The sequence below is a fragment of the Sarcophilus harrisii genome, chromosome 1 (genome assembly GCF_902635505.1).
Source record: "Sarcophilus harrisii chromosome 1, mSarHar1.11, whole genome shotgun sequence".
In the NCBI taxonomy this organism is placed as follows: domain Eukaryota; kingdom Metazoa; phylum Chordata; class Mammalia; order Dasyuromorphia; family Dasyuridae; genus Sarcophilus; species Sarcophilus harrisii.
Window position 1 is genome coordinate 143,839,510 of NC_045426.1, and position 27,079 is coordinate 143,866,588.

The 27,079-nt window shown below is 36.7% G+C and overlaps 1 protein-coding gene across 1 annotated transcript in view; it reads right to left on the reverse strand.

Moving 5' to 3' along the window:
- LOC105749262 (chondroitin sulfate proteoglycan 4-like) overlaps window positions 1–17,569 on the reverse strand; it is an 81,309-nt gene extending 63,740 nt beyond the window's left edge. The window contains 7 exon segments of the mRNA XM_031965015.1: window positions 562–725; window positions 17,028–17,126; window positions 17,129–17,164; window positions 17,167–17,193; window positions 17,196–17,293; window positions 17,295–17,340; window positions 17,343–17,569. Coding sequence (XP_031820875.1) covers window positions 562–725; window positions 17,028–17,126; window positions 17,129–17,164; window positions 17,167–17,193; window positions 17,196–17,293; window positions 17,295–17,340; window positions 17,343–17,478 — 606 coding nt within the window. The 5' untranslated portion in view covers window positions 17,479–17,569.
- Between the last annotated feature and the right edge of the window lie 9,510 nt (window positions 17,570–27,079).

Below are 27,079 nucleotides of genomic sequence, written 5' to 3' on the forward strand. Positions count from 1 at the left end.
CTTTGTGACCTGATTTGAGGTTTTCTTGTCAAAGATACTGGAGTGGTTTGCCATTTCCTTCTCATTTTACAGCTTACTGAGATAAACTGGGGTAAGTGACTTACCCAGGGTCTCACACCTAGTAAATGTCTGAGACCATATTTGAACCCAAATTTTGATTCCAGAACCAACACTCTTATCACTGTGTCACCTAGCCATGTTATATATACATAAATACAACATTTTATTATATATATTATATTTATTTTTATATAGAATAAATATAAATTTTATTATCTGTAGCAATATTAATTGTAATTATTTGTAATATTAATTGCAATTATAATTAATTGTAATATTAATGTCATATAGAAATATTATCTATAGTACATATTAATGTCATATAGAAATATAAATATTATATAACATCTATTCATTGTCATATAATAAATGCAGCTACTTATATATAATGTACTCATTTTAATTTACATATACATAAATACAAAGGTTTATTATATATTATATATTCATCATGTTATATATAACTATATACCCAAATATAAATATTTTAAATAAATGCACCTGTAGGTTTCCTGAAATGAGTTCCACTGCACAATAATCATCTTTTCCAGCTGCTAGAAAAAGTAATCCATGTGGTTTACTGGTCTGAAATTTTAAGTGAAGGGATAAGTCCAGAGAAGTTTCTATGCCGTTCAGTTCCACAAAGCTTTCACCAAAAAAAGATGCTACAAAAAAAAAAAAGATTGACTTTAAAATTTGTTTAAAAATTAACTGTGTTCATATTGAAACACAATTTCTAAAAATATTAATAATATAAAAAGCAGATTTTTTTAATGATTGAAATTTGCTTTACCAAAAAAAAGGAATATATTGAACTCATACAGGATATTCCAAAAGAGTTAATAAAATTATAACTTTAATAATTTAAAACAGCAATAAGACTTTTGAGACAACTTGTATTTCCCCCCCAAAAAATTATATGTATATATAATTTTTTTTATTTTAAAAATATATAATTGTCTCATTTGTTATGTTTTGTATATGGAAATGTTCTCTCTCTCTCTCTCTTTTTTGAATGTAGACATATACACACATTTAATTAAAAAAAAAAAACCCAACAATTCTGCTTTACCTGGATTACAGGATCATGAGTTAGAGCAGGATTTTTGAGGCCATTTAGTCCATCCCACTAAATTAACAGATGTGGAAACTGAGGTACAAAGAGGATTAATGAGTTTCTCAAGGTCACTTATTAGTCATACCATCTGTGAGCTGGAATCTGAAGGTAGGTCTTCCTCTAACTTCAACTTTGGAACCCTCTCAATGACAACACATTGTATTAGAGCAGTAAAAATAAGTACATGCTGCCCTATATCATCCTTTCACTTCTTCTCAAGGAATCATATATTCAGAATTTTTAGAGCTAGAAGGAACCTTCTTTCTTCTTTTGTAAATCAGATAACTGAGATTGAGATAGGCTAAAAGATTTATTAGGTCCAGAAATATAATTTTTCCCTCCTGCTGTCCTTTCTAGCCTTCTTTGCACTAAACAAAAGAGATTCTGAATGAAAATATACTAGATTACTTGACATAAAAAAGTAAATGAAAGTTTCTTTCCCCACCCCCCACCCCCCATTAATGTGATCTCAACTACATTAACAGAAGTATAATGGATAGAAAAAAGAGGTAGATTAGTGTTTCAAGACTCTATCCTGGTCCAGACCATATCTGGAATCTTACGCTCAATTCTGGGTACCACATTTTAATATATATATATATATATATATATATATATATATATATATCAATTAGCTAAAGAATGTTTTTGTTTTGTTTTGTTTTGTTTTCGAATAATGGACCTAGAAAGGCAGAACACCAGAAAGGTGGAAGTTGCAGAGAGACAGATTTTGGCTTAATTTAAGGGAAATTTTCCCAGCAACTAGAGTTATCCAAACGTGAAATGGACTACACCAGAAAGTATGTTCATTACTAAAGGTCTTCAAGTGGAACTTGGGTAATCACACGGGGATGAAGAAAATACTACTATTCAGGATTCAGAGCAGATGTCTCTGAGATCCTTAACAATTCAGATTTTGTAATTTCTCTGTCTAGCACAAGAAGAGAAAGAAGATGGGGGAAAGAATGAAAAGAAAAGTCAAATAATTGTTCCCTACTTTGTAAAAACATTTTTTTTAAAATCCTAAAATTTTTTCTATAAAAGTTCTAAAAACATTTTTAGTGAAATGAAGCATCAACCTCCTGGAATTCCTATGATCCTTCTCTCACATTATATTTGATAAGTCAGTATGGTGATGGTCACAATTTTGAAATCAGGAAATATTTTCTAAATCAGAAGATCCACTCCCTAAAATAACTAAGTATGCTGATTAATAATACCAATATGTTTTCCTACATTTGACCTCACTGGCAATAATTCAAATATAGCCTAAACTGGAAGCAAGGAAAATTCACAGTCTCAGGATAGTTTAACTAAACTATCGGATTAAAACAGATTGCATGTGTTCAGACTCAGTCATTTGGTCTTGCCGAAAATAAATTTCCAATAACTCAACTGACTATAATTTTGGAAATCCCCCTTATAAAGCTTAATTTAGGGAGAAAGGCATTTAGGGGAAAACATTTATAAAGCACCTATTATGTGCAAGGCACTGTGCTAAGTGCTTTACAAATAGTTATCTCATTTGATTCTCACAACGCTAGGAGGTAGGTGCTATTCCTCTTATTATTTAACAGTTTAAAAAATTAAGGTAAAGAGAGATTAAAAATTATTTGCCTGGGGTCACACAGTTGTGGTCAAATGTATACAAGAGACCTTTCTAACACCAGATTCAACCACACAACCAAAGAAGTATGACACTCAGAAATGTCATACTTTTATTACATGAGTCCTTTTTTTAAGAAAAGATCTGGAAAGAACACAGAAAGCATCAAACAACATAAAATAATGAAACTGCTCTTTGACAGGAAGCAACTGGTTACTGATGTGATTTTTTAAAATCACTTCTCTATGCAGGCAGGTCATAGATTCATTAAAGCAAAAGTCAAAATCAAAACAATGAAAAGGCTAAAGATAAGAATGTAGTAATGGATGAGCGAGATGGTCTCTGGGGTCCCGCTAAGCCTACGAAGATACAACATTTTTAAGACAACGAATTTTAGGTTCTTTCTCTCTTTTTTTTGTTTGTTTGTTTCAGTCATTCAGCCAAGCAATGCATAAAATAATGCAAAAGGCCACCCTTGAACCTCAGGTTGAAACCTTGATCTAAAAACATCACCTTCAATGTAGACAACTTTTAAATTGGCAACTGAGCCTCAAGTGAGGTTGGGAAGAGAAAGGGCAGAGAGACAGAGACAGAAAAAAGTAGAGAGGAAAAAAAAGGAGCAGGAAAAGGAAGGTGAAGAAAGGGAAGAAAGAAGGGGAAAAGGGGTGGGGGAAGAGGGAGGCAAAGGAAGGGGAACAAGAAGCAAAGAATAAGAGAGTCTAAGTTGCAAAAGAAGAGAGGTTAAAAAGAAATGGATAAAGGTATCCAGTATGACAGGTACCTCTTCATGGCTTTTCCTGAATCCAAGTTCAATATGTATTTCATTACTCCACAGGACAGAGCTGCTGAAGAAAAGCTCCATCCAGCCCCAGCCTACTGCCCTAGAACTCCCATCCCCTTTCCCTCCCCACCTTTCTCCCTAAGCCTCCCTGTTTCTGACCCTGTCACTACCCCTGACACTGAAGTGATTTGTCATTTCCTTCTCCAGTTCATTTTACAGATGAGGAAACTGAGGCAGCTTTAAGTGATTTGTCCAGCATCATTCAAGCAATATCTGAGGCCCAACCTGAACTCATGAAGATGACTTCCTGACAATGAAATCTGGCACAAAAAACACTGTGCCACTAATAGTAGATTCTACAGAAACTGGAAACTGAGTGGATGCCCATCAGTTGGAGAATGGCTGAATAAATTGTAGTATATGAATGTTACGGAATATTATTGTTCTGTAAGAAATGACCAGCAGGATGATCTCAGAAAGGCCTGGAGACATTTACATGAACTGATGCTGAGTGAAATGAGCAGGACCAGGAGATCATTATATACTTCAGCAACAATACTATATGATGATCAATTCTGATGGACATGACTCTCTTCAGCAATGAGATGAGCCAAATCAGTTCCAATAGAGCAGTAATGAACTGAACCAGCTACACCCAGCAAAAGAACTCTGGGAGATGACTATGAACCACTACATAGAATTCCCAATCGCTATATTTTTGTCCACGTATATTTTTGATTTCCTTCATAAGCTAATAGTACACTATTTCAAAGTCTGATTCTTCTTGTGCAGCAAAATAACTGTATGGACATGTATACATATATTGTATTTAACATATACTTTAACATATTTAACAAGTATTGGTCAACCTGCTATCTGAGGGAGGGGGTGGGGGGAAGGAGGGAAAAAAATGTAGCAAAAGGTTTTGCAATTGTCAATGCTGAAATATTACCCATGCATATATCTTGTAAATTAAAAGCTATAATAAAAAAAATAAAAAAGTAGATTTTAACCTGTTTTTGTTTTGTTTTATACTTTCCATTGCATTGGTATGCAACAATTTGCCTGTATGTAGAGATGTAGCTGCTTATAAAACCTAGCATCATCTAAATGGAATCTGAGAGCAAGTTACTGGATCCTTATCTCATCCAACATTCCTAAACTTTTCTCAAATACTTTCTAATGATAAGAGACACAAATGCTTTATATAATGTAGGAGTACAGATTTGCAAATAGTGGGAGAGAAAGTTACATTTGATTTTATTTCTAAAAATTTTACCCCTCCATATCTACATAGGGAGTTCATGACAAAAAAAGGGGGGGGGGCAGGATTTTAAGGTAGTTTTTTTTGGTTTTTTAAATGCCTTTGGGCCATGTGTTTATGTGCTCACTGCATTTCATAATAGGCACTTTTCTGGTAATTCTATAGAGTGTCTGTTATACAATGCTTTTTTATGCCAATTATTTTATGCCATTATGACCATAATGATGACAATTAAGACTAAGCTATTTTCATAAACTAATTTCTTGGAATGAACCAAACAAGCCTAACCCAGACTTAATCTAGACAACATGCATTTTTTAGTCATGTGGTTTTTTTCTTATGTGGACTGTTAAATCCATTTCCTTTGTGTGACTGAAGAGGCCCTGTAATATCTCAATTTAGAAATGAGAAAGATGATTTTTAATAACCAACGATTTGGGTAGATGCAGAGTTCCCCCCTTTTTCTAAAGTCCTGATTTCAAAAGTTCAGTCTCTTAAAGGACATCACTAATAATGAGATTGGATTAACTTTCTTAATCTTATTCAAACCCCACCTAAGTGGGGAAGCCATGGTGTTCTACTCAGGTTAGATGGGGATAAATTCTTTGAACACATTTCCCAAGACAGGTGATAGTCTAGGTAAAGGGATAGTGTCTCCTTGATGTGTTGTTACTCTTAGTCACGCATAATAATATTCATTCTCTCATTAATTGCTAATCAACCAGTTTGTTGCTGTAGAGCTGTCCATCTGGGGATCCAACTAGAAGTGATCATTTTGGTAATGCCTTCCCTCCTTTCTTCTTTTTACCTTCTCTTTCTCTTTTTCTTTCTTTCTTTCTTCCTTCCTTCCTTCATATAGTTTCCCACCCTTATCTGTGAGTTCTCTGCCCAAAGGAATATAATTTTTTTTTTTTTTTTTGATGGCTGAAACCTCTCAATCCTTTGGGATTTACCAAATAGATTTCAGTCTGGCCATTGATTGTGTCTTAAACCCACATCACTCTGGTTCTCATTGATTAATAGGTTCCCTACCAACCCTAGTTGGACCCAGATTAACTCAAAGTAAGTGTAAATAGAAATTGTCTCTGTTTTGACCAAAAACCCTGAGGATCTTTCCCTCCTGGAATGGATTTTTTTTTTTTGGGGGGGGAGGGGGAAACTGGTTAAAAGAGGCCATTCTCTGCCTCAGTTGTTACCTAGCTTTAATCACAGAATGGTGTAGTTTCAGTCAAACTGAGACTGTTAAAGACCTTAACTTAAAACAATTTAAACAACTTAAAAAGGCCCAAGTCTCCCCTTGCATCTAGAGTCACTAGACCCAGAGGCTTCGGAGGAAAAATTTAGGTTGGTGACTTTGCACAGTTCATCCTCACTGAAATCCAATCACTTGCATGTCATGGCAGCACCTCCCCATGTCAAGAACAAAGGACAAACAATAAGAATATAACCAATAAGAGTTGATTGCCAGCCTCAGGGAACACCTCGCTCCCCAAGGGCATATAAACTGAATCTACCTCTATGACTGCCTTTGACATTCAAGAATATTATTGTCCTTTTTATTAAAATGCTTACATTATTAATACAATAATCAAATTACCCAGAAATTAGGATTCTCTTTTTAAATATCACCAAAATTTAGTTCTTATCTTTGTTATAAGACAGGTAGGCAGAACTGTGGGAAAAGTGCTGGACCTGGAGTCAGGAAGATCTGAATTCAAATCTTGCATCAAGTTGTAAAGAAAATGCTACATTAGTAAAAGGAATATGTTCATTTAGGAGTTGTTTTTAATCAATGAAACTTTAGATCCCTATTGTGAAAATACCAAAAGTATTATTACCTCTGAATTGCTTTCTACTATATTGGTACCACAATGTAACTGATTTTATTTTATATTCATTTTATAATTGGGTCTGCATTTACCTGGTTTGAGTTTTGCTTAGAAATCCAGTTGGCTTAAGGAGAGCTCAGGAATTCGGATGACTTAGCTTAAAGTGAGTTTAGTTTAAAACAAAGCTTCTTACAATGTGAGTCTCAATCCCATATGTGTTCATATAATTGAATGTGGAGATCATGAAATTATGATTTATTATCAGTAAATGTTTAATGGGTCGTACAAAAATTTCTCAGGTGAAGCAGGGTCATGAGTGGAAAAAGTTTAGGAAGTCCTGGTTTAAAAGAAAGGTTGTTATCTCTCATGCTGGTATCCCCTTGGATACTTCATGGACATTCATTTGTTTAGACCAACAACATTACCATTTCCAAAAGATAGAATTTATTCTTTCCTGTTTTTGTGTAGTTAAGGGAATTTTTATCTCTTCCAGGGAAAGAGCACATCTGTTAGTTAATGGTCCCCTAGCAAAGACTACAGGATACAGATGGGCTTCCATAAAATTATGAACATTTCTTAATTGTTAGAGAGGGAGCCATTAGCCTTACCTGAATGCCATCCCACTTTTCTCAGTACAGTCAATCATAATGTTCCTGCCTGCAACCCTACAATCTGTCATCATTTCTTCACGCCCAACAAGACCCCTTTTTTGATATACCTTATTCAAAAAGGCCCATTCTTCTCTAGGGGCCATTACTCTTACTGAGGGAGCCAGTCTGAGCTGTTTTATTAACAGTTAAGTGCATTTTTCCCCAAGGCCATTCCTCGACTTCCTTTTATTGCATTTTACTCACCACGCTATCCTTATTATATCCAAAAAGTTTTAAGGTGGAAATTAACTCAGATATCTGCCTATAAGATCCCCTTCTCTAATATATTGGAAGTTTTCAACAACATTAAAGAAGCGAATTTATTTAGTCCTCTAACTTTTCACGTCTGAACTGAAGAGTAATGAGCCAAGCAAACATTTGACCTTGACTGGACACTGGGAACATTTGTTGGATGGCTGCACTATAGGCCATTATCCAGGTCTCCAGCAGGTAGGAGTTGGAAAGAAAGGGTTTGCCTAAACATGCACAGGGCAAACTTCTTCCTCTGTCTACCTGTTCTCTGCAGACACATCACAGACATAAACAATATATAGCTGCCTTTATCCTTGAGGGTATGCTAGGGTAGTAAGTTCTACCAGAATAAATCAGGTTCGATTTATTTCCTGGGAAAATCTGTCCTACTGTCCAGTCCAAGACTACTTCTTCACTAGGATTGCTATATAACATTCAAGGCAAACACATAAAAAGTGAGTGATCTTTAAGAAAAAAAAAAGATTGGAGGAGAAATGGCAGGAATTTATATATCAAGAACAGAAGACATGGAATTCAGAGGAACTCTCTGGGTAGGGTCAAATTGCATATATTTTGATATCTATGTTGCTTTCCTGGAAAGAATGTAAACTCAATAAGAGTAAAGCAAACACTCTTAGATTAGAAACAAAAATAAATGATAGCTGAGAAGCAGACTCACTAACAACAAGGTTTCCAGTGAATAGAAAGAGAATGAAAAATCTTGAAGTTTCAAACAACTTAGCCCAGTTTTTGCATATTCAACATCACAGTCCTATTGACCATCTTCCTTCTCCTGTCTCCAGAGGGTCAGAGGTATTTGTCTTTTAAACCTTCAAACACCAGATGTAAACAATTAAGAGCACTAGCTTTTGAGTAACAGGAAATGGGTTCAGACCCTGACTTTGCCATTGGCCCTTAAATCACCTTGGACAAGTCTATTTCCTCTGCTGGAAATCAGGCGGATGGTAGATATCTTCTAAGGTCCTTTCCAATGCTAGATCTAGTATTCCTTCCCCTTTTTACACATTATAGCCAAAGCTCAATACTTTCCCAATGTTCTTTTCCTCTGAGGAAGATCCCTTATTTCTCATATGAGCTTTTATTCAAAATCTATGGAATAGCCTTACTTTGTATAGAATACTTTTTAAAAAATAGAAACTATGTATGCAACAGAACAGTTTTGCATCTTATCCTTCTCTAGATACCTGCCTCTTAAACTGTGGCTAGGTATCTTGTAATGTAGGAATGGTGAAATTATGACTTATTATCAGTAAATGTTTGATTTATACACCTATTTTATATACCTATAAATACCTGCCTCTTAAACTGTGGCTAGGTATCTTGTAATGTAGGAATGGTGAAATTATGACTTATTATCAGTAAATGTTTGATTTATACACCTATTTTATATACCTATATGCCTAGAGTCACGTAAGCATTTGTTGGGTGAAAGGGGGTTGTGAGTAGAAAAGTTTAAGAAGCTCTGTTATCAATGTAGACAAGGGATTTTTTTTTAAGTCCATACTTAACTGAGTTATTCCTCTATCTAGATCTTAAACTAGAAGAGATTCCAGAGGAGGAAAGAACTAACAACCTTTCCAATCCATTCCCCTCTCAGGTTTACCACATTCTCTGCACCTAAGCAACTAGATGGCCCAGTTGGACAGAGCACTAGTCAGCAACTCCTGAGTTCAAATGCAGACTCAGACTCTTATACTGGGCAAGTCGTTGAATCCTGATTATCTCAGTTTTCTCACCTACAGAATGAGCTGGGATAAAAAATGGTAAATAATTCCCGTATCCTTGACAAAAAAAAAAAAAAAAAAAAAAAAAACAACAGACATGACTAAACAACAAGATTCTGGGTTCTCTCTCCTCCAGTTCCCCAACCTCCACTCCCACTTCCCCCAACTTGGTGGGTCCAGTTACTTGTTAGTGACTTATAGCAGCTTACCCTTCCCTATTGGTCTGAGTTAAAGATATTTTTTATTAATTAATTATTTTTGTTAACTTATTTTTTATTAATAGTCTAAACTTTGGCTGTCCAGAGAGATTTATCACACTTATCACTATGTAACTACCCCTTAAAGTATTATTTTTAACCTTTCTTAGAATCAATTACCACTGATTGGAGGTGTTATGCCTCTGTCCCTCATGAAATAAGGTCCTGATCATGGAATTATAGCAATGTATTGATAAAATCAAAAGGCCTTTCACTGAGATTCTCTGCTAACTCAACTCTACCCCACTCCACCACTTGTTCTCTTTTCTCCCCTCCTCTCACTCCCAACGCCCAACTGACACAGAAGGGCATACCTGTTGGCTGATGAGGCGAAAAGATTTCCAGGTTTGGCTCCTACTGCTGTGCCCAGTCACCTGGAGTTAAACTTCCAGAGACAAACTATAGAGTCTGAGCCCTGCCTACCACACAGACATTGGGGCAATTTGGATGAAAATCTGGTCTCTTACATTTAGTGTTGAAGTCACTCCATCATTGCGTGTTGGGCAATTCCCTAGATTTTATATACTAAATTATAGATGCTGCACTGGTAGGACAGGGATGCAGTGGAGCAATGCGTTCCTCAGATGCCTGCCTGTTTTGATGCAAACAAGTACCCTCCACAGCAATATTATCAGCTACCAGGCCATCTAGCTGTGCAATCACTTTGCACTAGTCTGTTGTGCCATTTAATGACTTAATGTAATACTTGAATATGTTTCTGTTTCTTCCTCTGGAAAATGATAGGATTAGACAGAGGTTCCTTTAAGTTCTGACATTCTAGTCCAGTAGTTCTTAAACTTTTTGGTCTCAGGACATCCTTTAAAATCTTGAAAAATCAGCAAATATATACTTTTTTTTTTTTTTTTGAGGCAATCAGTTTTAAATGACTTGCCACACAACTAGTGTCTGAGGCTGAATTTGAACTCAAGTCCTCCTCTATCCATTTGGAAAGATGAATAATGTCTGTATTATCTGTCTAATCATCTCTTATGCTCGACTTTCCACTGTGGATGGAGGGCCATCCACAGACTTTTTTTTTCTGGCTGAGGCAATAAGAATTAAGTGACTTGCCCAGGGTCACTGGGCTCTATCCACTGTGATGCCCCTCCTTTTATAGACTTTTTTTTTTTTTTTTTTTTTGGCTAAGGCAATAGGAATTAAGTGATTTGCCCAGAGTCACCCAGCTAGAAAGTGTTAAGTGTCGGAGACCAGATTTGATCTCAAGTTCTTCTGACTCCAGAGGCAATGCTCTATCCACTGCCTTATAGGCTCTTTAAAATGATTGAGGACTCTAAAGAGCTTTTGTTTTAATGTGGATTACACCTATCAATATTTACTGTATTAGAAATTAAAACTTTTAAAAATATTTCTTTATTAAATCATTTAACATAACAATAATAAACAATTATTTTCTAAAACAAAAATTTTAATAAGAGTGATATTAGTTCTCATATTTTTGCAAATCTTTTTAACACCTAGTTTAACAAGACAGCTGGATTCTCATATCTGCTTCTACATTCAGTCTGTTGCAATATGTCATTTAGACATATATATATGTATATGTATATTGTATATGTATACATACACACACACACACACACACACACACACACACACAAAGAAAATTCAGCCTTAGGTAAATGAAAGAGGGAGAAGAATTTTAACAGGCCCCTAACATTTTGATTATTATGGAAATAGTTTTTAACTTGTTGGATCCACTGAAAGGATCTCAGGACTTTCAGGGGTACTTGGACCAATTTGAGATCGGATGCCCAGAAAGACCGAAGGCAAAAGAAAAAGAAAACTGTAAGGGATGAGATGGACATGGAAATCATAAAAATAGACTGAGACACAGTGGAAGAGACAGTGGAAGATACAAGGGGCTGGCACACATAGTTCGTAGGGCCTAAGAGAGTTGGACACAAGTGACTGACTGGACAAGTCTAGCTCAATGTTTAGATACTCAACTTACCAGACCAATGATAATATTGTCAACAATAATCAAAAGAGACACACTTCTATCAAATGCCCTGAAAAGTCAAGTATAAGAGATGATTAGACAGATAATACAGACATTATTCATCTTTCCAAAGTCCAGACTTTATACACATGAAAAAGCCATATGTGACTTAGAAACTTCAATATTAGATAAAAGGTAGCTTTTAATGGTAAATTAAAATGTGTCTTATTGGAGAAGTATTGTCCCATGCTTACTAAGAATCATCATCTTAGTTCACAAGAGACTTTTCCATTTGGTTTATCAAGGCAGCAGCATGAACACAAGCAGGGAATCAATGGAGTGATTAATCCCTAGAGTGAGGAACTGCAGCGCAAGAAATCCCTCAAATAACAGGAGATGCAACACATCTATAATTTAGTATATAAAATCTAGGGAGTTGCCCAACACACAGTGGTGGGATGACAAATAGTAAATGTAAGAGACCAGATTTTAATCCAAGTCTTCCTGACTCTTAATTCAGCAGTTTTTTTCTAACTACCTTGCACATATAAAGTGATTTTCAGTTCAATTATCAATTGCAATAATATGTAATTATATAATTTATATCATAGATTACATAAGTATATATTTACATGTATATAATTTATATATAAGATAATTATATAATTTATATATTGTATATAGTAAATATGTAATATATAATAAATATGTAACAAATTATATAATTTACATATGCCAACAAAACCCTTTATATCTTCAATATTCCATTTGTGTTCTCAGAATTATGAATGCAAGGTATTTTAATCCAAATTCTGGGGAATATTTTACTCCAGTAAATCCTCTACACCTATATTTAAGTGTTCACCTGGTGGGCAATGTAGAACAACACTAATTGGTTCTTCAGCCTCAACCATGTCAGGTTGCTTGTCCTCATAGACTAATCAATCAGATATTGGCCATGGGACTCACTTGTTTCTAGTCTAACAGTACAACCAAGTTCCCCTCTGAATCAGACTCTCTTGGTGGCAACAGAAACCTTCCTAATGACCTCACAAATATACCTCAACCTGACTGATGCTGATCCTAGGCTGGTCAGCTCCACTGGGCCCAACTCCTTTCTTCCAACACAAGTGAGATAAGGTGAAATTTAATTTTAAAAAAGATTGAGGAGGAAAGAAGAGCTGTAAACATAAAAGGCAGGTTTTATATATATATATATATATATAATATATGATATATATTATATAACATGTATATATTACCACAAATAGTCAAGGTTGGTCTAAGAGAGAAGAATGAAATCTGAGGAGTTAAAGTAATGGAAGAACAAGGGAAAGGGGGAGACAAGTGTTAAAGCAGAAAGATCTTGGGCTCTGGAATCACAGTACTTAGGTTCAAATTCCATCTTGGACAAGAACTACATGAGTAACCTCAAGAAAGTTATTTGATCTCTCTGAATCTCTATTCATCTCTGAAATAAAAAAATCAGAGGTTCATAATAGCCCCATATTATGGGGAACCTATTCTCTTAATATTTTGATCAACCCTATCTCAATATGATTGGTTTGCTATGTGATTCTTTGAATTTTGCTTTATGCGTTTAAGAACATTCTGAGAAAGGATTCATGGGTTTCTCAGATTGCCAAAGGGATCCATGACCAAAAAATGTTTAGAATCCCTGAACTAGATGATCTCTTAAGTCCTTTCCAGTGCGAGTAAAGATATACTTCCAAAACAACACGGATGGTGGAAAGAAAGTGGAAAGGGAAAGGAAAGGGAAAGGAAGGGGGAACTATAAAACAAAGCAACAAAAATCAAACAAGCAATTATATACCTAATATACAAAGTCAATTTTAAATTTACATTACCTAGTTTTGATAAAAGGATCATTTAGAACTGAAAGCGAAATTAGAAATCCTTTGGTCAAAGCAACTCATTTTATAGATGATGCTCAGAAAGAGTGACTTACCCAAAGTCATACTTGTAGTAAATGTTGAGGAAAGATTTAAACCCAGGTCCTTTGACATCAAATCCAGTATTTAATCAATTAACAAATATTTATTAAGCACTTGTGTGTCAAGCACTATGCTAGTATTGAAGATAAAGATAAAAATAAGGAAAACCCCTAATTACAATATGCTTATATACTAAAATAGTTCACATAAAAATACTGTTTAGAAAACAGAAATATAAAGTTAAAAATACTTAACATATGTATGTATTTTTAACTATATATATGCTTTGTGAATCCAAAAAGAACTTTAATATAAGATAACATTGGTGGGAGGGTATCAAAATTTGGGGAGATCAGAAAAGATCATGTAGATCTACATGATCTACATCATCATGTAGAAGATGGTGTCTGAGATGCATCTGAAGGGAAGAAAGGGATGAATGGCAGAAGTAGGGAGGGAATGCCTTCCAGGGTTTACCAGTAGCACAGAGATGAAAGTTGAGGTATCCTGAATGAAAAATAGCAACAGGAGAAATCTGGCTGGACTAAAAGAATGTGGGAAAGGAAGTCATGTCTAATGAAGATGGAAAAGTAAACAGAAAACTCCTCTAACTCTAATCCTAACCCTTCTCCCACAAAATACTGTGTACTTAGTATGGTTGTAAATAGTAAACTCCACCGTCTTTGTAAGATAATAAAATTGTGAGTCACCCATTTATATCTAATTTTTAATCATGTCAGTACTTGATTATCTCCTTAAGATGATTTATTTTTCTTTCTAAAAAAGGTGAGTAGAAAAATTAATTTAGATGCTTGTCTGCAATAAAATGCACTTATTTTACTCTTGTTTGGGATTCTCACCATCAAAGTCAAAAATCCCTTTATATTTTCCCAATGCTAGAGAATTTATGCTTGTGCTTTCTAGATAGCTTCATTCTCTGTACATGGCACATCCAGGTTATAAAAAAGCAAATATTTACTGGGAACAAATTTATTTAGAAATACTAATGAAAAGTTTTTTTTCCCCTATCTCCAAGTCTTTAAAATGTTAGGAAGGGAAAAGGTATGGGCTGGAGAAATTAATACTGTAATAATATTTTATCCTGGAGGCAATAGAAAACCACTGCAATTGGCTGAGTAAGGGAGTCACATGGACAATTAAGGAAAATTATTTTGATTGCATTGTGTTGGGTGAATAGATGTGGGAAGAGACTTGAGATGGGAGACCAGTTAGGAAGATGTTGTAATAGTCTAGGCGAGAAAGTGATAAGGGCCTAAACTAAGGGGATAACTGCAGGAGTTTAGAAAAGGGATTGGATGTAAGAGATGCTGTGAGGATAGAAAAATCAAGATTTATCAACTGATTGGATATGTGGGGGAAGGGAGTATGAAATATATATATATATATATATATATATATATATATATATATGAAGTATGAAGTAATAGAAAATTCTACGTAATAATAAGATAGTGGACCTGAGACATGGAAAGGATGGTGGTGCCTTCAGGAGAAATAGGGAAGTGTGGAAAAAATGAGAGAGTTTAGGGAGAAAGATAATGAGTATAATTTTAGAAGGGTTGAGTTTAAGGTCTCTTGGTTATCAATTTGAAATGGCAACTGGTGATGTGAGACTGATGCTCTGAGGAGAGAATGAGGCTGGATCTAAATCTGAAATCATCTGCAAAGAGGTGCTAGAGTTGAACTCTGGGGAGCTGATGAGGTTATCAAGAGAACTTAAAGAGGGAGAAGGTCAGGACAGAATCTTGAGGAATACCTACAATTAGAGGCATGATGATAAACCATCAAAACAAAGTGAGGGAAAAAAAAAACACAGATGAATCAGAATTAACATTCTGTGTCTTAATCTTAAGATAAAGTATCTCAAACCCAAAGAGTATCTAGGAAGAGATAACGGTCAATGGATTGAGAAAGGCTATCTGATCAATGGACATCAATTTTGGAGAAAGCAGTTTCAGATAAGTGATAAGTTTTAGAGCTATACTGCAAAAATTTGAGGAGAAGTATCAATCTTAAACAACTTTTTCAAGAATTTGCCTTGTAAATTCCATTATGCCATGCTACTTCTAACCACATGACAGAACATGTTCACATTCTTACAAAAATAATGGAGCAGAGAATCTCCTCTGGAATGCTTCAGTCTGATGGTAGATAGGTGATCCTGGATTCTTACTAAAGGAAAGTGACCCTCTGGAAGGAGCTCTCAACATGTAAAGGCTTCCTCTATAATCCATCATTAGTATGTTAAACAAAGACTATCATGATTAATTTCAGAAAGGCTCATTAACAGGTTAAACTCTGGGTATTACTTTTTTAGACACACCTCTATAGTTAAAGAGAGATGTATACCCAATTCAATTATTGATCTTTAACACAGTGAACTGGGCAAGGTTTATGGTTACTGTAGTTATGTCTAAACCTTAAATTAAATTGACCAGGATTAACACAAAAATGATACTAGGCCTTACATACATAATTCCTTTTTAAAACTTCCAAAACCTCTTCATATTGCACACCCTGAATCTCAAAACTGAGGTAATGGAGAAACCACGAGAGTCCTGGTTTAAATAATGTAGCATTTCACAGTAGTTAAACTGAAATGTGAGGAGAGAAATTTTGACATGAAACAAAGGATGAGCAAGAAGAACTCAGGTCAATGGCCAAAAGGAAATTAGGTCCTTTATTTATGTCAAAAATTCGACATGCTACATGAGTCACATAAAGTTTTCCCCAAGATCAACGTTTCTATATAGAAGAGGAAGCCAAAAAGGAACTCAAAAAAAGCACAAGTGACACAGGCATCATTCCCTGCCTCCCCTTCGGATGAAATCCGAAGCTCAGGTCCATAGCTCCCATTCTAAAACCTAGAGTTTGGGGAGAAAACAAATCTGACCAGATGCAAGTCAATACGATACAATGGAACGCATTTGGAGACAAAGGATCAATGAAGCTCCAGGCTCCACCTGTGTGAATTCTCTAGGCCTCAGTTTCCTCACGTGTAAAATGGAGAAGAGGTGACCAGAAAAAGTTTTCATCGCTAATGCTCCAGACTTTAACATTGAGATGCGCAAGAAACTATCTACGGCTGGGAGATTGCTTTAAAAGTGCAATTATTTAGTCTCCTTTGTAACCGCCCCTTCGGCCCCCATCCCACTCCCGGAGACTTGGGGAGGGGAGCTCTTTGGTGTGGTCGGGGCGCGCGGCCTCCCTTCCTGCTGCCCCAGCCCTTCCCCGTGCGCCGAGCCCGCGGGCTTAGCTATGCAAAAGAGTTAAAGTCCGGGGTCCTCAAGTTACCAATATGGCCTCAGAGTTTGCTAGATACGCTCTGGGCTCTTCCCCTTGCAAAGCTTCCGCGGGGCGGCAGGACGGAGGTGGCCCCTGGCCCCAGCCTGTCCTCCCCGGCCCCGCCTGCCCTCCAGATTCCCCGTGCACCCTCCCACCTGCCCGCCCGTGCCCGCCCCGCTCCCGGCCTGCCCGGCGCAACTAGGCGCCCAGAGAGGCCGAGGGCAGGCGAGGTGAGCAGCCGGTACCTCCAAAAGCCTGGCGCCTCCAGAAGAGCCCCAGGAGGGCGGCGAGGACGGGAAGTAGGCCAGCAGGGAGCCCCTTCATCCCGCCAGGAAGCGCCCCCACGCCCCGGGCACATTCCAATCGCGAACCGCAGCCCGGCTACCTGCGCGGCTCGGGCCCCTCCCCACGGGCGCTCAGACCGCGCAGCGCGGGCCCGACCGGGCCGAGCCGAGGGGCGCCGCCCCCTCCTTGCACCAAGCCCGGCCGGGGCAGTGGGCGGAGGAAAGGGGAAATGAAGGAGAATTTTGAGCTGCAGCTGTTCCACTTTATCAGGCCTCCCCGCAGTGGAGAGGTCCCCTCTGGAGGTCTGGGCTGGACTTCAGACCTGAAGTAGCCTCTGCTGAGGAGAGAGCTGCCGGGGCCTTCCCCGGGAGGTAGCCCTGGAGGGCCTCTGCTCAAAGGTGCGCACCTCATAAAGTATATCCGTTCTTAAAAGTGATTTCTTGGGCATCAGTCGTGCGCTTAACCCTAACATTTGGTGGAGGAGAGGATTCTTGGCCCTCAGGTATTACAATTTTCAATGAGTTTGATAAAACAAACCCCTTAAAGTTTGAGGTTGTTTTTGTTTTTTTAAATCATCAATAACTTCATTATTATAGCAAACTACCTATCAAGAAAGCAAATATGCGTTAAGCTACATACTCCAGGCATTGTGTTAATGGCTGGATGAAGCGCTGTCCTGAAGGAGCCCACATTAAAATGAAAACAATTATGTGCAAAGAAGATAGGTATGTGTAGACATATAGATATATATTAAATAAATCTATAAGATAGATTATCTATCTTATAAAATAGATAATCTATCTTATAAGAGAGATAAGATATTTTATAGATAGATAATAAGATATCTGTTTTATTGAGTAGGGATTCTGGGGAAATCACTTAACTTTTTTCATTGTTCCAGGAAACTTTTTAGAACTTATAAAGAAAGTACCAACTTGGTAGAATTTATTTAGCAAACAACTTAACAGCATGTCCCCTTCCTACCTTTCTAGTCTTCATACACCTTCCTCCCCTTCTGAAACAAGGCATTCCCTACCAGGCAGAGTGGTCATGGAGTGGAAAGGCAGCATCCTGCCTAACACTAACTACTGAGAGGTTAAGTGGTCTTAGTGGAAGGCCACTCAATAATACAAGGTAGTATCGATTCTCTAATAAACCAACTGACTGAAAGAACTATAGGCCTTAAAGGTAGGTAGACATCTCTGGTCTGGTCTGGTAAAGGAAGTATTTATGAAGAACATGTTGCACTGAGTCAGAACTCATGGCTACAATTTAATTAAGGAAGGAGAAACCGAGGGAGATAGGATAGCATTTCTGATAGTAAGAATAGTAACCACTAAATGACACAATATGTCAAAACAGAATCCCAAAGTTGGAAAACACCTTAGAAATTATAGTTTAGTGGGAATACTACTGTTTATTTGGACATCAGAGGATCCAGGTTTCTTTTCTTTTTTTAAATTTTTTTTAATTATTTTTATTTTAATAGCCTTTTATTTACAGGTTATATGTATGGGTAACTTTACAGCATTGACAATTGCCAAACCTCTTCTTCCAATTTTTCCCCTCCTTCCCTCCACCCCCTCCCCCAGATGTCAGTATGATCAGTAGGTGTTAAATATATTAAAATATAAATTAGATACACAACAAATATACATGACCAAACCGTTATTTTGCTGAACAAAAAGAATTGGACTCTGAAATATTGTACAATTAGCTTGTGAAGGAAATAAAAAATGCTGGTGGGCATAAATATAGGGATTGGGAATTCAGTGTAATGGTTCTTAGTCATCTCCCAGAGTTCTTTCTCTGGGCATCATTACTGCTCCATTGGAAATGATTTGGTTCATCTAATTGCTGAGGATGGCCAGGTCCATCAGAATTGGTCATCATATAGTATTGTTGTTGAAGTATATAATGATCTCCTGGCCCTGCTCGTTTCACTCAGCATCAGTTCATGTAAGTCTCTCTAGGCCTTTCTGAAATCATCCTGTTGGTCATTTCTTACTGAACAATAATATTCCATAATATTCATATACCACAATTTATTCAGCCATTCTCCAATTGATGGGCATCCACTCAATTTCCAGTTTCTGGCCACTACAAAAAGAGCTGCCACAAACATTCTTGCACATACAGGTCCCTTTCCCTTCTTTATGATCTCTTTGGGATATAAGCCCAGTAGTAACACTGCTGGATCAAAGAGTATGCACAGTTTGATAACTTTTTGAGCATAGTTCCAAATTGCTCTCCAGAATGGTTGGATGTATTCACAATTCCACCAACAATGTATTAGTGGAGGACCTACGTTTCAATACCCATGTTATGCCCCTTGTTCTTTAGCCTTCATTAAATCTTTAAACTTCTTAGGATATCAGTTTTGTCATTGTATAATGATAGGACTTAATCTTGGGCCTAAATGATCTCCACACAAAGTTGGCCATTCTTCTAATACTCTTCTCTGAACATATTACAGTTTATCAGTTATTTTTTTGAAACTGAATAAGAAGGTTAAATAGGTCCAGTGGAGGGGGGTGGGGGAGTGAGCAGAAATCTAGACCTTCTCCACAGCTACCTACTCCACTGTCCTTCCTTGTGGCCACTCTGCTTCATCCTGAAACTTTCTCAAGTCCCAGCCCTGCATTGTCTCAGCAGTCTAAATTTGAAAGACATGATGTCCTACTGAGTGCTGAAGAACCCTGCCTAACCTGCAAGCATGTTAACATCAGCATAACCATCTCAGTAAATAATGCCAAACCTCCAACATTTGTGCATTTTGTCCAAGGGATTGCCAAGTAATTTCTCCCAAATATAACCACTTGCAGTTGAGAAAACAACAATTTCATGCTGTTTTCTTGAGAACTGGTCTGTCTCTGACCTTTCTTTGGATCTCTAGTGTTTAGAAAATTGCCTGGAGCATAGTAGGTACTTAATAATTGCTGGTTGATTAATTGGCTGAAATTTATTATTATCTTGCTAAGAAAGACTATACCTGCTGTTAGCAACTTCAATTTATTAAGATATAGATTGAGTTTTTAATAGCTTTTTAGGCTTGCTAAGAGCAATCAGTGAGTGACATTGCAAGGTTGGAAAGGAAAAGAGGAGGGAGTCTCAGCGTGTGAAAGTCTGAGCATCCCAATAATTAATAAAGATCAGATTTGTTCCTTTGAGAAAATGAGTTTCTCTGTGGGTAGTAATTTCTAATAGAGGGGAGACTTTCTTCAAGATAATATCAGTCCAGGGCAGCTAGGTGGTGCAGTGGACAGAGCACCAATCCAGAAGTCAGGGGGACCTGAATTTAAGACACTTAATACTTCCTAGCTGTGTGACCCTGGGCAAGTCACTCAACCCTAATTGCCTCAGGGGAAAAAAAGCTAGTATCTGTCTGGCTCACCATCCTGTTACCAGGAAGAAGGGAAATAAAGAGTAGCCTGGGAGTCCCCAATAACATACCTCCATAGATCTGTTCATTGGCCTCTGAGGTGGTTGTTTTATCTGGGGAAATGCTTCCCCCAAATTCACAGTATTCATCTTTATCCTTTCCCACAAAAGCAATAAGGTTATTGGCAAAATATCAATTCTTGGTATATTTCCCCAAATTTAAAAAATTGCCTTTAAAATATGACAAATTTGGCACCTTAAAGGTATTCATTTCATTAATTATTCTTGATACTAACCTGGAAAGTTTGCCTCTAATACAAAACTTCCCCAAATGTTCAATGGGACTTTGATAAAATGAATTGAATGTGAGTGGGGAATGGGGGGAAGGTAAAGTCAAGGCAGCTAGGTAGTGCAGTGGATAAAGTGTTGGGCTTGGAATCAGAAAGTCTCATCTTCAAGAGTTCAAATCTGGCCTCAGATACCTATTAGCTGTGTGACTCTGGGCAGATCACTTAACCCTGTTTACCTCAGTTCCTCATTTATAAAATGAGCTAGAGAAGAAAATGGCAAACCACTTCAGTATATCTCTTCCAAGAAATCCCCAAATGAGGATCACAAAAAGTCAGACATGACAGAAAAACAACGTAAATGACCATCTGGCTTTATCTAGTACTTTATTCATTGTTCTACTTAGCTACCTAGTCTAGAAGAATAATGGTTGAGACAGGTCATAACAGAGAAGACTTTTGAGAGTCCCTTGGACAGTGAGGAATCAAATCAGTTAAGACATAAAGCAGTTAATTCAGATTATGAACTGGAAGATCAAATATTGAAGCTGAAGCTTAAATACTTTGGCGGTATAATGAGAAGATGTAACTCATGGAAAAGGCCCTGATGTTAACAAAGATAGAAGCATGAGGAAAAGGGGATGGCAGAAGATGAGATGGAAAGATAGTATCATGGAAACAATGAACATCAACATGGACAGACTTTAAGAGATAGTGAAGGATCAAAGGGCGTGGCATGCTATAGTCCACGTGATCTTGAAGAGCCAGATGTGACTGAAGAACTGAACAACAGCCGATGTGAATTCACTGAAGGCAGATGAGTGTGTTCAGTTCTTTGTCTCTTCCTAACACTCAGAGCTAAGTGTTTCATGTAGGCTTGTTAAATGATTGATTTGGTTACAGTGAGGGAAAGGGGCAGCTGGATGGTAATGAATTTCAGAGCTCAGAAATAGCTACTCCAACCAAGAAGTCTACTCATCTGCCTGGCTGCTTTGGAAAGAGTAATAATTTACCCACTGAGAAATCAGAAATAAAAAATGAAAGCACAAAGGAGAAATTTTAAATTATTTAACACTTTAGAATTGCTTCAAATTTTTTATATATACAGGCATTTGTTACATTAATCAAATAAATAAATGTATATAAAGCACTTTAAGCACTATGTAATGTGAGCTATTATTAATAACAAATGTTTACTGAGCATCCATGCTGGGCACTAAGGATATGGCTTAAATGAATAAGGTATGTTTCCTGAAATGAAAAAAAAAAAAAAAAAAAAGAGAGAGAGAGAGAAACTGTATTATTATCTTTTCCATCAGAATATGATCTTTTTGACAGCAGAAACTGTCTTATCTTTCTATTATCTATTTACACATAGTAAGTATTTAATAGATGCTTTATTTATTAATTCATGTATTAATTTATTCATTTATTCCCTTAGTTAAAAGAGCTTACCTCCTCAGCAGTCTCTATAGTAAGCCAATAAACATTCATCATTCGAAAGTATTTATTTAACACTAATATTGAATTTCCCCAATATTTTCATCAAACCAGTCTTGCTGTTTTCACGTATTCTGGCCCAGATGAGCAAATGCAGTGCTGTACACTAAATCTCTGAAAGCTGCCCACTCCTTTTCTGCTCCACAGTTGCCAACTATTTGCTAGTTTAACTCACCCTCCAACATAACAACAACCTGTTCCTTCTCAGAGAAATGCACTAATTTGTTGACATTAATTCTTCCATTAGTCTTTTTGCCTTGGGGCCACCTTTGTTGAATAAAAATATTCAGCTTGGAGAAGATAAGTCTATGATCAGTCCAGCACTCTGCAGCACACATTACCTTTGTCATTTACATGTTCTGTCTGTCTCTTTTCCTTGCAATCACAGTCTATTACATGCCAATGTTTGCTACAAGGATACATCCATGAAATTCTATTGTGTTTGGATAAACAAAATACATTGTTGGTCATGAGATGCACAAGTCTTCAGTAATAAGTGACTATTGCTGTTGCTTTTTCCAATTCCATTCCTCACAAGTACTGCCTGCCATGTCTGGTAATCAGCCTACTCTAAAGTCACAACAAGCTTGTTCTCTTAAAGGTCTCTGGTTCCCCATAAAATTTTTCTTTGACCTCATCATGGTGAGAGCAAAGGCATTGATGATGGTATGGAATTTTCCTGCAAGTGGCAATCACATTGTCATGAATCTGTCATTTGCTCCTTGGGAAGGCATATGAGCTTCTTTATTAGATTAATTTTGAATGCAAAACCTACACCAGTTTCATGATGCTTGTGCTAATTTTGTCCTAATAATTAGCACCAAAAACACACAGGTAAAACCATCAACCAGCACATCATCCATATGTGGCACCATTGGTTATAGCAAATGGTGAAATTTTGAATGCTGTGGATACAGCACTATACATGGTAGGATACTTACCAGGAATGTACTTATTGATAATGAGGTTAAGACACACATTTCCAGAGCTAGCTCAATGTTTGAAACACTCTGAAGGAATATGTGAGAGGGGAGAGGTATAAGACTGAGTACCAAACTGAAGGTCTACAGAGCGATCTCATTGTTATATACCTGGGAAACCTGGACACTGTACCAGCGCCATGCCAAAAAACTGAATCACTTCCATTTGAATTATTTTAGGAAGGTTCTGAAGATCGATCTCCCGGCAGGATAAGGTATCAGACACTGAAGTCCTTTTTTGAACTAAACTACCAACCATTCAAACTCTACTGCAGAAATTGCACTTCCATTGGGCCGACCACACTGTTCACAAAGGGCAAGAAATCACAAGGTGGTCAGAAAATGTGATACAAAAGACACCCTGAAGATCTCAAGAATTTTAGAATTGATTGCATGGCACAGGACTGCCAAGGAAGATGCTGTGTTCTATGAGCAAAGCAGAATTGAATTAGCTCAGAAGAAATGGAAGATGTGCAAAGAGAATCCACCCCCCAAATCTTAAGGACTATTTGTATCCAACCTGTAATCCAATCCAGAGCATTCCAGGATCATATTGGTCTGATCTGTCATAATCAGACACACTAATAATGATGTCATTTTGGTCCTCTTCGAGAACAAGGGACAACAACTAGAATCCCAGTCCAAATGCTCTCTTTTACAGCAAACTTTCCTTAAACTCTCTCAACTCTAGTGCCTCTGTTAATTAATCCCTATTCATCTTGTATGTAGCTTACTTAGGGTATATTTGTTTGTGTGTTGTCTTTCCCATTAGATTATGAGCTCCTTGAGAACACGAACTGTCTTTTGCCTCTTTTTGTATCCCCAGCACTTAAGCAGTGCCTGCCGCATAGTAGAAGCTTAATAAATGTTGATTGATTGATAGGTCTTTCTAACTTCAGGCCTAGTCTCTTCCCATTGTACACTGGACATATTTCTAAGTTTAATCTTTATTATTTATATTTCCTTAAGTCCAGAAGCCAACCAAACAATAAATCAAGTCGTGTCCTGTAATTTTCCAGTTTCTAAGGTATAAATGCTCATTGAAAATTTAATAATTGGCTCTCACGAATTGGTAGAGTTGGTTCCAACACACCACTGCCACAGACAAACACAATTTAAGAAGAGGCAAAAAGATAGCATTCTAGTCTGATAACTTTTCTTTTCTGGGAACAGAAAATAGCACCCTTCTGATTCCCCTCCTGGCCAGAAACAGTCTCCTTGTGAGAAGAATGAACACAGAAGGTCCTCAAGATATTTGGATCTTCATCTAAATAGACCTGTGGGGACACACATAAGCTACACAAGCAACATCAGATACACCCTAATAATTGTATTTCTTAAAAGAAAGAGCTGATTACTATGTCTTTCATTTCAGAATCACTAGTCTGTATAATCTGGTGATCAGCTGCTTTTAAATCAAAGGTCAAAATCAACAAATTTGAAGAAATGACAAAGATAAGAAGTCATTTCATGGAATTATTTGAGCTCCATCCCAATCTAATTAAACAAGGATGTGAACAAAAGGAACATGGATAAAAGTAAAAACATTGACTCAGTCACCATTTCTTAGGAGAGTTTAATGAATATAAAAGACTTCTCTAATGAGGAGGCTGGGAGAGCTCAGAAACTGCCTCAGTCAGAAAATATTTGTTCTCCACGCCAATCTGAAAAAAGTGGCATGCAAAGGGAGCATGCACAACTCTAGAGAACAAGATAATTTGCAAAACATTACAGAGAGAAATGACAGAGGACTGTAAATGGTATTGGCCCACAAATCAACAAAAAGCAGTGGTTAAGAAAGCTAGTCAGCAAAAAGCTTGTCATGAGACAGAATTAAATCAGATCATTCCAAGAATATTCATAAATGAAGCTGGAAGGAGAAACATAAATAGATGTGAAATAGATACATTTTGCTATCATTCTATTTTTTAAAAAAACCACATTGCTACACTAAGATTCTAAGCTTTTTTAGCAACTCAATGGGCCATATGAGAAAGTGGAAGGGGAAGTTGAGAAGGCCAATGGGACTAAACTAAATAAATACAAAAGAAAACTATGCCAAAAACAAGAGAGTTTTAAGGCATTTAGAAAATAATAAGTAAAATGTGAATCAAAACAATTTTGAAGTTTCATTTAACACCCCCCCCCCCGCCCCCCCAATTTGCAAGGATGATAAAGATAAGAATAGACTGGGTGGAGGGATTGTAAATATCAGGCACATGAATGCACTTGTTGATGGAGTGGTGAACTGGTTCAACAACTTAGGAAAATAATTTGAAAATTAAGTAAAATATTAACCTTTTTACCAAAAGATCCCCCTACTAAGTATCTTCCCCAGGAGATCAATGAAAAAAAAAAGAATAAAAAATAAAGGCTCCATATATTACAAAATATTTTAATAATAGCAAAAATTAGAAACAAAGTAAATGCTCACCAACTGGGGAATGGCTAAACAAATTATTGCTCATTAAGACAATGAAATAGTGCTATGCTCTAAGAAATCATGATGATGAAGATTATAGAGAAGACATCTGAACTGTTGCAACATAAAGTAAAAATAATCAGGAAAACAATATACACATTGATTACAAAAATATAATGGAAATAAAGTCAACATTTAACGGTCCAAACTGAATACAATAAAATTATAATGTTATTTGTCTTTTGTTTTCAAAGAGGATCAATGACATCACGAGTGATGTCTTTTTTCCCCTGAGGCAATTGGGGTTAAGTGACTTGCCCAGGGTCACACAGCTAAGAAATGTAAACTTGAACTCAGGTTTTCCTGGCTCCAGACCTAGCACTGTATCATTGTACCACCTAGGTGTTCATTGAGATATATAAGAAGGTACCTCCTTTGTTTCTTTACATAAGTGAAGAATTATGGGTATGGAACATTGCATATAATATTGGATTTGAATGATATAGTTTTACTATCTAACTGTTTGTTGCAAAACTATTTTTTTCTTCTTTTAAATTTTTTGTTGTTGTTGTTATAAGAGGTGGCACTCAGGGCAGAGGGAAAAAGAGGGCTATATGGGCAATGTGGATAATTCAAAGCAAAAGATATCAATAGGAATATTTTTTAAGAGAGCACCACAGAAACATAAAATTTGAGATAGTTGAAATTCAGTTCCTTCATTTTATAGGTCAGGAGACTGAGAGCCAGAGAGTTAGATATCTTGCCTAAGGTCATACAATTAGCAAATAGCAGAATTAAGATTCAAACCTGGATTCACTAACTTCAGGTTGTCTTACTAGTGTTTGTCTCTGACTTCCCTTGGAAAGCAGGATGGGCTGCTTTGTCTTCCCTACCTTCTTACAGATACTTTTCCTCTTGGGGCCTCCATTTCTTGATTTTTAACATAAAGAAATTGAATAATCTCATATGTAACTAGGATTCTAACATTAATCTCAACAACAGAATTGGAAAATCTTCAACATATAAATGGGATAGTTTTGAATAGTCTTTAGGGAAGCTTTAAGTATTTAGTTTTCTTTCCAAGAGTTGGGTAGTGATCCCTGGGTAAATTAGAGAATGTTAATTAATGAATTCTCCAAAGGTATTTGACTAATACCTGCCAAAGTGAGAGGATTTATTATTATTTCCCTTAAGAAAAACTGCTATTCCTCTTCCTGAAATCGGGTCCAATTTATTTTTCAAATGCTTCAAAAACAGCATGGTCTCTAGCCAGTTTCTGTGCTGTAAAAGCTGTCTGGATTCTGTAGAATCAGGATGCCAATATCATGGCAGACTCCTCATTTGTCATCAATTATCACCTTTTCTAAATATGAAACTATTAAAGTATATTTCTCCCAAAATTATATCCTATTTGATAATCAATGATTGCTCAGTTTAGCTAA